The sequence below is a fragment of the Panthera tigris genome, chromosome A2 (assembly GCF_018350195.1).
Source record: "Panthera tigris isolate Pti1 chromosome A2, P.tigris_Pti1_mat1.1, whole genome shotgun sequence".
NCBI lineage: Eukaryota > Metazoa > Chordata > Mammalia > Carnivora > Felidae > Panthera > Panthera tigris.
Window position 1 is genome coordinate 53,445,894 of NC_056661.1, and position 13,813 is coordinate 53,459,706.

General features: G+C 42.3%; 1 protein-coding gene across 2 annotated transcripts in view; it reads left to right on the forward strand.

The window, feature by feature from the left end:
* Positions 1-4,047: 4,047 nt before the first annotated feature.
* TSEN2 (tRNA splicing endonuclease subunit 2) overlaps positions 4,048-13,813 on the forward strand; it is a 49,559-nt gene continuing 39,793 nt past the window's right edge. Inside the window, exons 1-3 of one of the 2 annotated variants that reach the window (XM_042979530.1) lie at positions 4,048-4,111; positions 9,357-9,558; positions 10,714-10,795. In XM_042979530.1, coding sequence (XP_042835464.1) covers positions 9,370-9,558; positions 10,714-10,795 — 271 coding nt within the window. In that variant the 5' untranslated portion in view covers positions 4,048-4,111; positions 9,357-9,369. Of the gene's footprint in view, positions 4,112-4,165; positions 5,129-9,356; positions 9,559-10,713; positions 10,796-13,813 lie in introns of those variants that run through there. The other variant, XM_007075443.3, reaches the window with a different exon arrangement.

A 13,813-nucleotide genomic window follows, 5' to 3' on the forward strand; every position in this document is an offset into this window, starting at 1 on the left:
TCTCCATCTAGTGGGCTCGCTGAAATACTGCACAGTTAGGCACTGTCTGGGAAAAACAATGGGGCGACAGCTGGGGCCGCCCTGCCCAGCTCAGAAACGCCAGTGGCTCCCCATTGTCTACGGGGTAAAGTCCAAATGCCAAGCCTGGAATTCAAGCGCCTGCACAATCAGCCCCCGCCCTGCCTATCGAACTTTATCGTCAGCAGCGACCTCCTGCCCCGCCAGCCAGGCCCAGCTCCTCCCCTCCAGTACCTCAAAACCCACACCTGCCTGGCACGCGGGCCTGCCGGGCCTGCCCATGTGCCCCAGCCCACTGTCTCCCTCCTCCTTGCCACTCTCCTGAAGCTAACCCTCCTTCCAGGCTCAGCTCAAAGGCCACTTCTTCTCGGAAGACCCCCCCCCCCCCACCCATCAACCCATCCTGGTCTTCCCTGACCTCCCACCAACACTTGTTGTTGGCTATTTTTGTATTTCAGAGTTAAAGCTGTGTTTTGTCAATGCACTGCCCTCTCGTGTCCAACACAGTGGATTTAAATGATCTCAGGCCCTGGAGTCCCCGTGGATCTGGATCCTTATCTGGCCTTTACCACTTCCCAGCTCTGGGAACTAGGAAGAGAGAGGGAACCTCACCTATGAAATAAGTAGTGAGAACACCTGCCTCACAGGGCTGTGGTGAGAATCAAAACAGGATGCCAAGTGGCCAGCGCATATAAACACCCAACAAATCATCATTAGAGTGGTCAGATACACAGGATATATATACAAGATAAATACAGGATACCCAGTTGAACTTGAATTTCAGACAAACGATCTTTTGAAAATTTTATTCTAGAGAGTGAAAGAGAGCATGAGCAGGGGAAAAGGGCAGAGGGAGAGAGAGAAAGAGGGAGAGAGAGAGAGAGAGAGAGAGAGAGAGAGAGAGAGAGAGAGTGAGTCTTAAGCAGGCTCCACACTCAGCATGGAGCCCAACTCACAACTCGATCCCATAACCCTGGGATCACGACCTGTGTCGAAATAAAGAGTACGACACTCAACCGACTGAGCCACCCAAGCACCCCCAATGATTTTTTTTTAGTATAAGTATATCCCAAATATTACATGGAGGTTCCATGTAACATTTCACAGATAAATAATGCTAAGGATTATTGTTCATTTTATGTTTGCTAATGATGTTGGGGAGGTATACACACATACATACATACATACGCATGCATGCACACAAACTGGCAGATTCTATGTTTGCAAATTCACCTACTGGCTAACATTTATTTGTGATGCCAAAATCAATATTTATAGCACTTAGTCATTCGCAGACATGCACATGCAGAGCACAGAAAAATTTGAGTCTCCCCATATGCACGTTCCCAGCTGAAGTCAACACTTGATACTCCTTGTTCCAGCTCTCATACTGTAAATAAGTTTGCTTTTGGCAGTTTCTTTAGTACCACCTTTTTTCTCATTTTTGTGCTTTCTGTTAGCGATTTCACTGTTTAAAATGGACACCAAGCAGAGTGCTGAAGTGCTGTCATGTGTTCCTAAGCCAAGAAAGGCTGTGATGTGCCTTACAGAGGAAATACCTGTGTTAGGTAAGGTTCATACGGGCATGAGTTACAGTGCTGTTGGCCATGAGTTCAATGGTAATGAATCAACAGTAGATATTAAATAAAGTATCTTTAAACAGAAAGCAAGGTTATGTACTGATCAGTTGATAAGAATATTGTGGCCAGAGTCTGTCAGGAACCTAACCCTGTATTTCCCCATGAGCAATGGTTTGGTGTTCATGGTGACTCTATAGAACTGTGAATAATGAGAATCAACTATATATCATATCTATGTAAACATATCAACTATGCATATGAAATATATATGTGATAAAAATTAAACATTTATCTATTAGGGATACATGCAGAAATATTATGAGCGAAATCAATGTCTAGGATTGCTTTCAAATATTCTAGCAGTGGGATAAAGGCATATATAGGGAGAGTATAAAAGAAACAAGATAGCAAAGGTTGAAGATTGTGGAAGCGATGATTTATTAGAATATTATCTCTACTTTTGTGTTTGAAAATGACCATAACAAAAGGTTTTATTTTTTTTTTTCAAAAGGTTTTAAAAAAACACACTTTAGTGAAAATCTCAGGGGAAGAATATCTTATTCAGTAGCTTTCACTCTGGACCTCTGTGGGGACAGGGCTCTCCATGATGCCACCTGAGATCTCATTATGGGCAAATCCCAAACCCTTGAATGCAGAGTTCTGTGCTGAGAGGTTCAGGAGATGTGGCTGCAGTGTCGGTGCCACCTAAGACATGCTCTGCCACCTTTGGCAACTCGCAGTGCCTCTGAACCTTTTTTCTTATCAGTTAAATAAGGAAATTGAACTGGACAACCTCCAGGTTCCCTTTCCTCTCTCATTCTAGGGGCACCTGGGTGGCTCAGGACGTTAAGTGTCCGACTCTTGATTTTGGCTCAGGTCATGATCTCATGGTTCATGAGTGTGAGACCTTCATCGGGCTCTGTGCTGACAGCGTGCAGCCTCCTTGGGATTCTCTCTCTCCCTCTCCCTCTGCCCCTCCCACACTTCCACTCTCTCTCGAAAAATAAATAAATAAACTTTTAAAAAAGCCTATCTCATTCTAAAACCAATATTTCCTAAACTGGCAAGTTCTGGTAGTACAATATTAGAGCTTTCTGCCAGCTGTCTCTTCCCTGCCAATTCATCCTGTGATACCACTGTTTGATGAACCTTGCTGAAGTTCTCCCTTTTTGCAACACTCTAACCAGGAAGCTATTCTGATTTTGATTTATCTTAAGTCTGAACTCTTAGCAGAGCAATTAAGGCCTGTGCAGGTAGACCATCCCCTGAAAGCCTCTGCTTAAGGAGGACCAGGAAACAGGGACAACACCGTGTCCATCAGAATATTGCAGGAACATAGAAGAAAGTCATCCAGTTCAGCTCGGGGAGTCAAAAGGAAGTCTCCTGGAGGAAGAGATATTTGAGGTGAGGCCTAATTACTAAGGAATTACTGCTGCAAACAGAGGGGAGAAGGATGTTCTAGGCCAAGGCAAGTTGTGTGTGTGTGGGGGGGGGGGGGGGTGAAGGCCTGGAGACAAGAGAAAGTTGGGGAAAAGTCCCGGATTTCAAAGCCCATCACACCCTAGCCCCATGAATCTCTGTCATTATTTGCCACCCTTCCCTGTCACCCACCTTCCCCACATGCCCAGCATGTGTGGTATGTGTGCTGGGGACCCTGGGATTCTATTTGGGAAGGCATATATTGGACTCCTTACTAGAAGTCCTTTAAAATAACCAGGTCAGGAGAAATTTTTACACCTCCCAACACATTTTGCTTTGCTCATCCAGCATAATTCTGACGGCCCACTTTTCAATAGAGGTACCTGAGTCTTAGAAAAGTAAAGTCACTCAAGACCAGGGAGGAGGTGGGCATTCAAAGACAGGTCTGACTCCTGGCTGTTATCCTTCACACTGCACAGGGCAACCAGTGCACACAGAGACTTTGAGTCAGGTGTCTGTGAGAGGCCGCTTCCTTACAAGTTCCGGGCATGCTGCAGCTTATACATACACACTGAGAAAGCGGAGGTCAGCGTCAGGGCCAGGTCAAACAGTAAAGTCTTGTCGCCTCAAGTGCCTATCCCTACCCCCTCACCACCACCACCACCACCACCCCCCCCCCCCCCCCGCCCCCGACAGATTCTAAGTCTTCATGCCTGGGTTAAAGCTTGGGCTCCACTACCTCCTGGCTATGTGACATCGGACAAATAACTTCGGACCTCATTTGTAAAATGAATCTTGCGAGACTGTCGTGAGGATTAAACGAAAACACCATCTGTGTAGGAAGCGGTCCGTACAATCCTGGGAAGGGTAATACAGACAACTCGCTCACACGCACCAAAGAGCCAGCAGCAAGCCCAGAAAACCCTCCTTCACGCTGTGCGCAGGCGCTCGAGGCAAAGACCCCCCGCGGGCGCTCCCGCGGACTCTGCGGCTGCGCATTCGCACGGTTTTGCGACCGTACTGCTTGACGGCGGAGGTGTCAGCCCTCCGGCTGGTGTTGCCGAGGTAACGAGGGGCGCGTGGGGCTCTGGAAGGTAAGGCTCCGGGGCCCATGGCGAGCTACGGCTCGTGACGCTAAGCGTCGCGGCGGCTGCTCCCTGTGGGGGGGGTCTGCTGTGAGAGGAGACGTTGGCTTCTTCGAAAGTCCTCAGGAGCTGGAGTGGGGAGTGTAGAGACTTTCCCCGGGGTCCCACAGCCAGAATAGAATGGGCCGAAATGGGGAGCCAGGCTTCCCGGTTCCGCCGGAATTAGCCCCTCTCCCCTTGTCCGAGCACCTGTAGCCGTTCATGCTTCCCTTCTTCGTTCTTTCTGAAGAACACGACGCCACGTTCGGTGCTGGGGGCTGGGGACGTCGAGGTGCATCGGACACCGTCTCTGCCCGAGGGGAGCCTCAGCAGCTAATGCGGTTCTTGGGGCGCTGGGGGCACTCAAGGAAATCCGCAAAGGGATAAGTTAAGACAGGGAGTTATGAATTTGGTGGGCCCTGAACACTTTCTGGCTTGTGTGCCATCATTTACTGCAGTTGCAACCTCCATCTGACTAGCATTTTGCACACGACAGGCCCAGTATGAGGCGCTTTGGCCTTTTTCACGCAATTACCCACCTTATCCTCACAACTGCTTTCAAAGGGTTATCTTTTGTTTATGTGGCTTAGTCTCAGGTCCTAACTTGAAAGCTCCCCAGGGACTGAATTGTTTGCCTTGTCCCTTTCATCCTTGCCTCCCTAAGCCCAGGAGGTACACCTTTGGAGCTTCAAACATTTTTTAATTGGGAGGTGAGCTTTACTAGGTGGGAGGTTTTAACCAGGCTTGTTTGGCAGAGTGTTCCAAGGGGGTTGGAAAGTTAAATGGAGCTACCTCCCCCATTTTTGTTCTGCTGTGTTTTGTTTTATTTGGAATAAACATTTACTGAACATCTAAACAGTGTGTGTCTGCTCAAGGGAAGAATAAGGAACAAGCCCTGCTTTTGATAGTAAATATACTTAACACTACTTGTGTCTGGAGTCAAGTATGCCCAGGTTTGGTAAAGGAAAAGCAACAAATCCCTTACAGGTGGGTAGCACTCAGCCCCTGAGTCCCTGTCCTCCTCTGAACAACGGGAATAGTAATAGTACTTACGTTAAGGAGATGTTGGGATTGAGTTTGAATAGGCTATCCTATCACCAGTGGTTGGCAGCTTTGGCTACATGTTGAACTCACCTGGGTCCCACCCCAGAATTTCTGATAGAGTTGCAGGTAAGTTCTGAGCATTAGGAGTTTTAAGATTTCCCCAGGTGATTCTAAGGGCAACCAAGCTTGAGAGCCACTGTTGCATACAAGGTTAATTAATCTCTCTTCAGCTATCATTCCCTGCTTAAGAGTCTGCATTGACTCCCAAGTCTGAACCAGCCTTCACATTACAAACCCCTTGACAACTGGCCCAGTCATTCCTCTGTATCTGTGTGTGCTTTAGACATGGGTCCTCCTTTAGGCTAGTCTTCTTGCAATGCTATGTCTCCATACGATAGGGCTTGGGTAACTGGCCCTCTTTAAGCCTCAATTTCCCTGTCTGTGAAATAAGAATAGTAGTACCCATGTGTATAAAAATGGCATAGACTGCCTGGTGTGTTGTACCTACTGATGATGATCACCTCTTCTAGTTTTATTCACATGCCACATCTTACATTATGTTGTGCTTCTATAATGGCACTACAGAAACATTTCTTAAATGCCTGTTGCAGATATGGAGAATAGTGAATTCCTTTCTCCCCTGCTTTGTCTTTCAAATTCAGCACAAGACAACTCTTTCACAAAACTATGCAACTAAAGATCATTTGGTTTCTCCTATTTAATTTTATTGAGAGATCATTCACATCATAAAACTCACCCTTGTAAAATGTACAGTTCAGTGATTTTAGTACATTCACAGAGTTGGGAAGCCATCACCATCACTGCAATTTAGTTTTAAAACCTTTTCAGCACCCTCAAAATAAACCTGTACCTATAACCCCATTTCTCCCTTCCCTCAGCACCAGGCAACCACTAGTCCATTTGGGGTCTCTGGATTTGCTATTATGGACATTTCATATTAGTGGTCTTATACAATATGTGGTCTTTTGTGACTGCTTTCACTTAGCATAATGCTTTCAAGCTTCATATACACTGTAGCATGTATTAGCACCTCATTCCTTTATTGCTGGTAATCCATTACATATGGACACACCCCATTTTGTTGATCCATTCGTCTGTAGATGGACATTTGGGTTGTTTCCACTTTTTGGCTATTATGAATCACACTGCTGTAAACATTTGGGTACAGATTTTTGCATGAAAATGTTTTCAGTTTTCTTATATCTGTGCAAGGAGTGGAATTGCTGGATCACATGGTTATTCTTTGTGGGTTTTTTTTGTTTCTTTGTTTATTTTGAGAGCAAGTGCAGACAGAGAGGAAGACACAGAATCCTAAGCAGGCTCCACTCTGTCAGTGCAAAGCCCGATTCAGGGCTTGATCTTACAAACCATGAGATCATGACCTGAGCCAAAGTCAAGACTCAGATGCTTAACCAACTGAACCATCCAGGTGCCCCGATCATATGGTTATTCTGTGTTTAACATTTGAGTGATTTCCAGACTGTTTTCCAGTCCTGTTCAATTTGAAGATGAAGAAACAGGTCTCAGAGAGCTTAAGTGGGTTATGCAAGTTCACATGATAATAATGGCAGGTTTGCATATATAGGAGGCCTACTATGAGCCAGCTTCTTGATGTGCATGCTGCCACATGGGCGGAAGTGACACCAGATCACAGACTGAGGTTTTGTGAAAAACGGCATGTTTTGTGGCAGGAAGCTTTCTGTTACACACACTTGGGTTGGAGTACAGGGTTTTTGCCACCAAGTGTCCTAGCTCATTCTTGCTTTTTAAGAGTATAGCAGCAATCGGAGGGAAGATTCCAACCCAGGCAAATTCAAATATAACTTCATTTTCACTTGTTCAAGGGAATTTAATTGGAAGTTCTTGCAGTTAGCCATTTAACATTTCCTCTTTTTCAAAAATTCCAAATGTAGCCTATACAAGTTAAATACTACCTAGAAGTTATAAAAGTGAAAAATCTGATAAAAGTCCAAATTGTTCCTGGATATCTCTTGAAAGTTTCTCACTAGATTCCAACATCCTGCCTCAAAAAAGCATTAAGTTTTAGAATAAATTGCTGCTGCTTCTGTTGAATACTCAATACTATAGTTGGCTTGGATTGAGGGATAAGTCAGCAAGTGAAAATTTAGATAAAATGCTCTTGGAAGAAAATCTCTTAATTGTGCATCAACATGCGATACACATTGTTTTGTTATGAATGCTTTACAATAATGTGTGCGTATGCTCTGGTTTCTCTTCAGATAGTATAAATCTTTTGCCTTTTACAATAATGTGTGTGTGTATAGATAAAATGTATATATGTATCATGTTCAGTATGTAATTCCATTGAGGGATCTATTTAAAAATTAAATTATTCTAGCATTTTGCTGCTTAGAATATTTGGTCAATTCTATAAAGGTTCCAACTTGCTGATTCTTATTTTTCATAGTTATCTTTGTAATTTATCAATCTCTATAACTCTTCCTTGGTCTGTGTTTTCCTTTGTCCCGATCTAATTCCTCAGTTTCTTTGAGAGGATGGATGTATAAAGGTATCACACATTGGACAAGGCATGCAATTTCTTTTTAATGGTCATAAACCCGTAAAACCACTTACCTTCCTCAGATTTGGCCACCATCATTGGCTGTTTCAGGCTTGATCGCATGTATTGCCCAGTGGGATGCTGGTGTTAACTGCAGGAGGCACTTAACGAAGTTTTACTTCGTTCTTTGGATCCATGTAGATGAAACGTGTGATCTGGCTCCAGTGTATCTTTAAGCACCAGATATGCTCTCAGCTTAAGTCGAGCCCAGGCCCGGGATGGAGGGAGCAGCAGATTCAAGTCTCCCCTCATGTTCCAGGGCGTCTGTTGGGAGAGTGGAGTGCCCAAACTCTTGCACTGTTTACATTTTCCCTCCTTACATGGGGTTGAGTTTTCCTAAGTCAAATGTATCTGCTGTGGCTCTGTTGCTTTATCACCCAAGGCACTGAACTCCATTTCCTTCCTTTAGCCATTATTGAATTGCAGCTTGTTGTGTTACCTTCGATTTGCTTTTGTGTGTGTTTTGTCTCTTCAAATTGAGTATAAGGCCTGGAAGGGAGAGGTACTCACTTTGGCTTCCTTTACTTCCTCAGAGTATTCAGTGCACAGCAAGCAATTCCATCATTCTCCGGAACCCTTTAGCTCCTAACCTTGAGAAATACTGAGCCTTCAGACAAAGGGAGACAGATGCAGCCTGTGCTCGCAGCAGAACCCAGAGAGAAGAGCATAGGCTTTAGAATTCCACAGACCTGGGATCATCTGAAGGGGCCTTTTACAAAATCTTTGTAACCTGAACCTGTTTTCCTCATCTGTAGAACGGAGTTGGTAGTACTCACCCCATAATAATAATTAAAGCAAATATACCCACAGTGCTCATTATGTATCAGGTACTCTTCTAGGACCTTTATGGGTCTTAACTCCAAGATAGAGTCTGTTTTTAGCCTTATTTTGCAAGCAAGGAAGCCAAAGCATGGAGAGATTAAGTAACTTTTGCCCCAAAGCACACAGCTGCAACTCTGGCTTTAGGGTTCCTGCTCTTGGTGCATGATAGACCCTTAAATGATAACTGTTTCTGTCATTGTTATTATTTATTAATTTACCTTAAAAATTGGGAGATGATTGACCTAATGTTTAGAATGGATTTTAAGGTCCTTTTTTGAAAAACAAAATGCTGACTTAGATTTAATCCTTTGAGGACAGTGTCTCTTTTGGTTTTATCTTTATACCCCTAGCACCTCTGAGTATTGGGAGCCGCTGGTAGGTACTCAGTAAATTGTCTGTTGCCTGAGTGAAAGAATGGGAGTAATCCTAAAAGGCGGGAATCCTATCATGCTTGCTATCAGACTTTTGCATGGCATTGTAACTTTGGGCATGTCACTAGGCCTCAGTCTTGTCCACTATAATTAGAAATATTGCCACTGGCTTCTTGGGCATGGTTGTGGGAATTGAGATACTCTACGTGATTGGGATTTGTTCTCATTACCCTTTCTTTTAGTTCCCTGCGTTGTATATATTTATTTTTCTGACAGACTACAACATTTTCTGAGCCTAGAGATGCACTCCCATTTTTGATCAATATAGTTATTGATTGGCTGTTTCTTTCTCCCTGTTATACTCTTTAAAAACCAGCTACCCTTGAGAAATGGCGGAAGCAGTTTTCCACGCCCCAAAGCGGAAAAGAAGAGTGTATGAGAGTTATGAATCTCCTTTGCCAATCCCTTTTGGTCAGAATGGTGGGCCTAAGAAAGACTTCAAAATATTCACTGCTGAAATGATAAACAACAATGTAATTGTGAGAAACGCAGAAGATATCGAGCAGCTGTATGGGAAAGTAAGTGCCAGCTGCTTTGGTGTGGCTCCTTCCTCACAGCCCTGAGCCAGCTGTCCCTGTTGCTTCTCCCCATCCATTCCCAAAGCAAACTATAATTGAGCCATATTCTTTCCTTGCCATTTGGTGCAGTGTAGTATGGGAACAGCACAATTTGAATCAGGTGCCCCAAAGCCATATGTTAATGAGGATAACTCCCCGACCCATGAACCCATATTTCAACGCATTGACCTTTCTTGTCTTTCCATTATAAAAGGCTTGAGTGTTCATAAAAATGTCCAGCAGTTTACAGAAATGTAATGAGTAAAAAGTAAGAATCCCCACTCGCTCCCATTCCATCCCCGGAGGCAACCTAAGTGGCATATTGTTCTGTGTCATGGACAGATGAGGCTTCAGCATGTCCTTGGCTCCTTATCTGTTCTCTTTTCTGGTTGAGGACCTCTTCTTAGATGAAGGCAAGTTCTAGTTTTTGCTGTTTTCCATAAATGATAGGTGTGGGTTGAGATTGGTAGCTTGCTTGCTTTTTTTCCCCTCCATAGCCAATTCATTAATGGGGGCATTTTTTTTTTTTTAAGTAACTAGAGGGAAGATATAAAGCTATGAAAAGTAGAATGAATCTCTTGTTAACTCAAATAGTTGTTTTCCATAATTTGGCTATTGTTGAATGGATAAAGAAATTGTGGTTTGTATACACAATGGAGTACTACGTGGCAATGAGAAAGAATGAAATATGGCCCTTTGTAGCAACGTGGATGGAACTGGAGAGTGTGATGCTAAGTGAAATAAGCCATACAGAGAAAGACAGATACCATATGTTTTCACTCTTATGTGGATCCTGAGAAACTTAACAGGAACTCATGGGGGAGGGGAAGGAAAAAAAAAAAAAAAAGAGAGAGAGGTTAGAGTGGGAGAGAGCCAAAGCATAAGAGACTCTTAAAAACTGAGAACAAACTGAGGGCTGATGGGGGGTGGGAGGGAGGGGAGGGTGGGTGATGGGTATTGAAGAGGGCATCTTTTGGGATGAGCACTGGGTGTTGTATGGAAACCAATTTGACAGTAAATTTCATATATTTTAAAAAAAAAACAAATAGTTGTTTTCCTTCTGCTAAAAAATTAGTAATTAAACTTGTACTAACTTGTTTTCTCTTTTCCCGGAAGGGTTATTTTGGAAAAGGTATCCTGTCTAGAAGCCGTCCAAACTTCACAATTTCAGATCCTAAGCTCGTTGCTAAGTGGAAAGGTAAACTTAAATCTTTCAATTCTTTTGACTAGTTATTTTCTTTTATTTTTGATCTTATGCTTCAGATTACACAGGAAATTCTTGAAAATTATATAGGAAGATTCTCTAGAGAAGAGGTAACATGCACAGTGGCAATTTTACTGCTAAAACTAGCAACTACACTAATTCTAATCAAGGTGGAAGGGTCCTTATGGTTGGTGAAAATGTGTTTTATCGAATTTCTGGAATTGTCAGAAATGTTATTTACGCTTTTCTGTTGTTGAACGTTGACTAACAGGGTACTGTGCATGTGGAAAGTACTAGTAATTAAGTACCTCATCACCTGCATGCAAAATGAGTTTTATATTTTTTATTTTTAGAATTAGAATTTACAACAATAACCATAACATTAATGAATTTGTTAAAACATTAACCAATGTGTATAGTTCTTACTTGCTTACCTTGACTTCTTTAACATATAAATCTTTTACCCTAGTGTATTTGTTTAAGGAAGTCTCATGGTGATTACATAACCAATGCTGGCAGATTAGAACATAATTAGGGTTTTTAAAAACATTTTATTGTAAGAAAAAAACACAAAGTAAAACTGTGGTAAGGTACCATTTCAGCAGTCAGATTGGCAAAAATCTGAAAGTTTGACAATATTCTCCTTGGTAAGGCCCTGAGAAATATTCTCACGCATTGCTGATGGGAATGCAGGTGGTCCAGCTATTACAAGGGGAATTTGGCAATGCCTGACAAAATTATATATACATTTGCTTTTTTTTTTTTTTTTAAGTTTATTTATTTTGAGAGAGAGAGAACAAGTGGTGGAGGGCCGGAGAGAGAAGGAGAAAGAATTCCAAGCAGGCTCTGCACTGTCAACGCAAAGCCCAAGAACGGCTGGAACTCACCAACCGCAAGGTCATGACCTGAGCCGAGATCAAAAGTCAGATGCTGGACTAACTCAGTCACCCAGGCGCCTCTATATACATTTGCTTTTTCCCCTGGTCCTCCTCTCCCCCTAACCACTGGTAACCTTAATATGTTTTCTGTGTCTGTGAGGTTGCCCGTTCTAGATATTTATGTAAGTGGAATCATACATTTTGAAGCCTTTTGTGTCTTTTACTTAAGATGTTTTCAAGATTCATCCCTGTGTAGTATGCATCAGAACTTCATCCTGAATAATATTCCATTTTATGGATATATCATGTTTTGTTTATCCATACATCCAGAGATGGACATTTGGGTTGTTCCCACTTTAGGGCTGTTGTGAGTAGTGCCACTGTGAACATTCATATACAAGTGTTTGTGTGGACATATATTTTCATTTCTCCTAGGTACATACCTAGGAGTGAACTTGCTGGGTCATATGATAATTGTATTTTAATTTTTTTAGGTAATGTCAAACTGTTTTCCTTAACACCTACCCCATGTCACATTCCCACCAGCAATGCACAAAATTTCTAATGTCTCTACTTCCTGTTTTTTGGCTTTTGATTTTTTGGTGTTTTATTTTGTTTATGATAGCCATCTCAGTGTGAAGTGGTAAAAGTTTTTAATATTCATGAAGTCCAGTTTATCTTTTTTTTTTTTTTTTCTTTCATTGCCTCTGGTTTTGGTAGCATATTTAGGAAACCATTGCCAAATCCCCGTATTTTCTTCTAAGAGTTTTATAATTTCAGCTCTTAAATGTAGGTCTCTGATCCATTTTGAGTTAATTTTTGTGTCTGATGTAAGGTAGAGTTCCAGCTTCAATGTTGTGCCCGTGGATATCCAGTTGTCCCAGTATATGCATTTACTTTTAACCCAGCAATTCCATTTCTAGGAATTTATTTAAAAGGTACACTGGCAAATATGTGAAAAGAAATAGCACAAGGCTATTCACTGCCGTGCTTTTTCTTACATTAAAACACTGGAAACAATCCAGATACCCATTAGGAGGGGACCAGTCATTAAACTGTACTACATTCGTATAATAAAGTGCTGTGGAGCTGAGCTGAGAATACAGAGATGTATTCCTAAGTGAAGACAGCAGAGTAAAAGGGAGTCTGCATAGTATGTTATGGTTTTTCTGGAGGTGGGTGGATATAAATATGTTTTTTAAATTTAAGGAAGGATATACCACAGATTCTTTTTCTTTTTTAATTTTTTTTATTTTACATGCAAATTAGTTAGCATATAGTGCAACAATGATTTCAGGAGTAGATTCCTTAATGCCGCTTACCCATTTAGCCCATCACCCCTCCCACAACCCCTCCTATAACCCTCTGTTTGTTCTCCATATTTAAGAGTCTCTTGTTTTGTCCCCCTCCCTGTTTTTATATTATTTTTGCTTCCCTTCCCTTGTATTCATCTGTTCTGTGTCTTAAAGTCCTCATATGAGTGAAGTCATATGATATTTGTCTTTCTCTTGACTAATTTCGCTTAGCATAGTACCCTCTAGTTCCACCACGTAATTGCAAATAGCAACATTTCATTCTTTCTGATTGCTGAGTAATACTCCATTGTGTATATATATACCACATCTTCTTTATCCATTCATCCATCGATGGACATTTGGGCTCTTTCCATACTTTGGCTATTGTTGATAGTGCTGCTATAAACATGGGGGGGCATATGCCCCTTCCAAACAGCATCCCTGTATCCCTTGGATAAATGCCTAGTAGTGCAATTGCTGGGCCATAGGGTAGCTCTATTTTTAGTTTCTTGAGGAACTCCATACTGTTTTCCAGAGTGGCTGCCCCAGTTTGCATTCCCACCAGTAGTGCAAGAGAGATCCTCCTTCTCCGCATCCTCATCAACATCTGTTGTTGCCTGAGTTGTTAATGTTAGCCATTCTGACAGGTGTGAGGTGGTATCTCATTGTGGCTTTGGTCTGTATTTGAGCATTTTTCATGTGTCAGTTGGCCATTTGGATGTCTTCTTTGGAGAAGTGTCTATTCATGTCTCTTGCCCAGTTTTCACTGGATCATTTGTTTTTTGGGTGTTGGGTTTGATAAGTCCTTTATAGATTTTGGACTAACCCTTTATCTGACA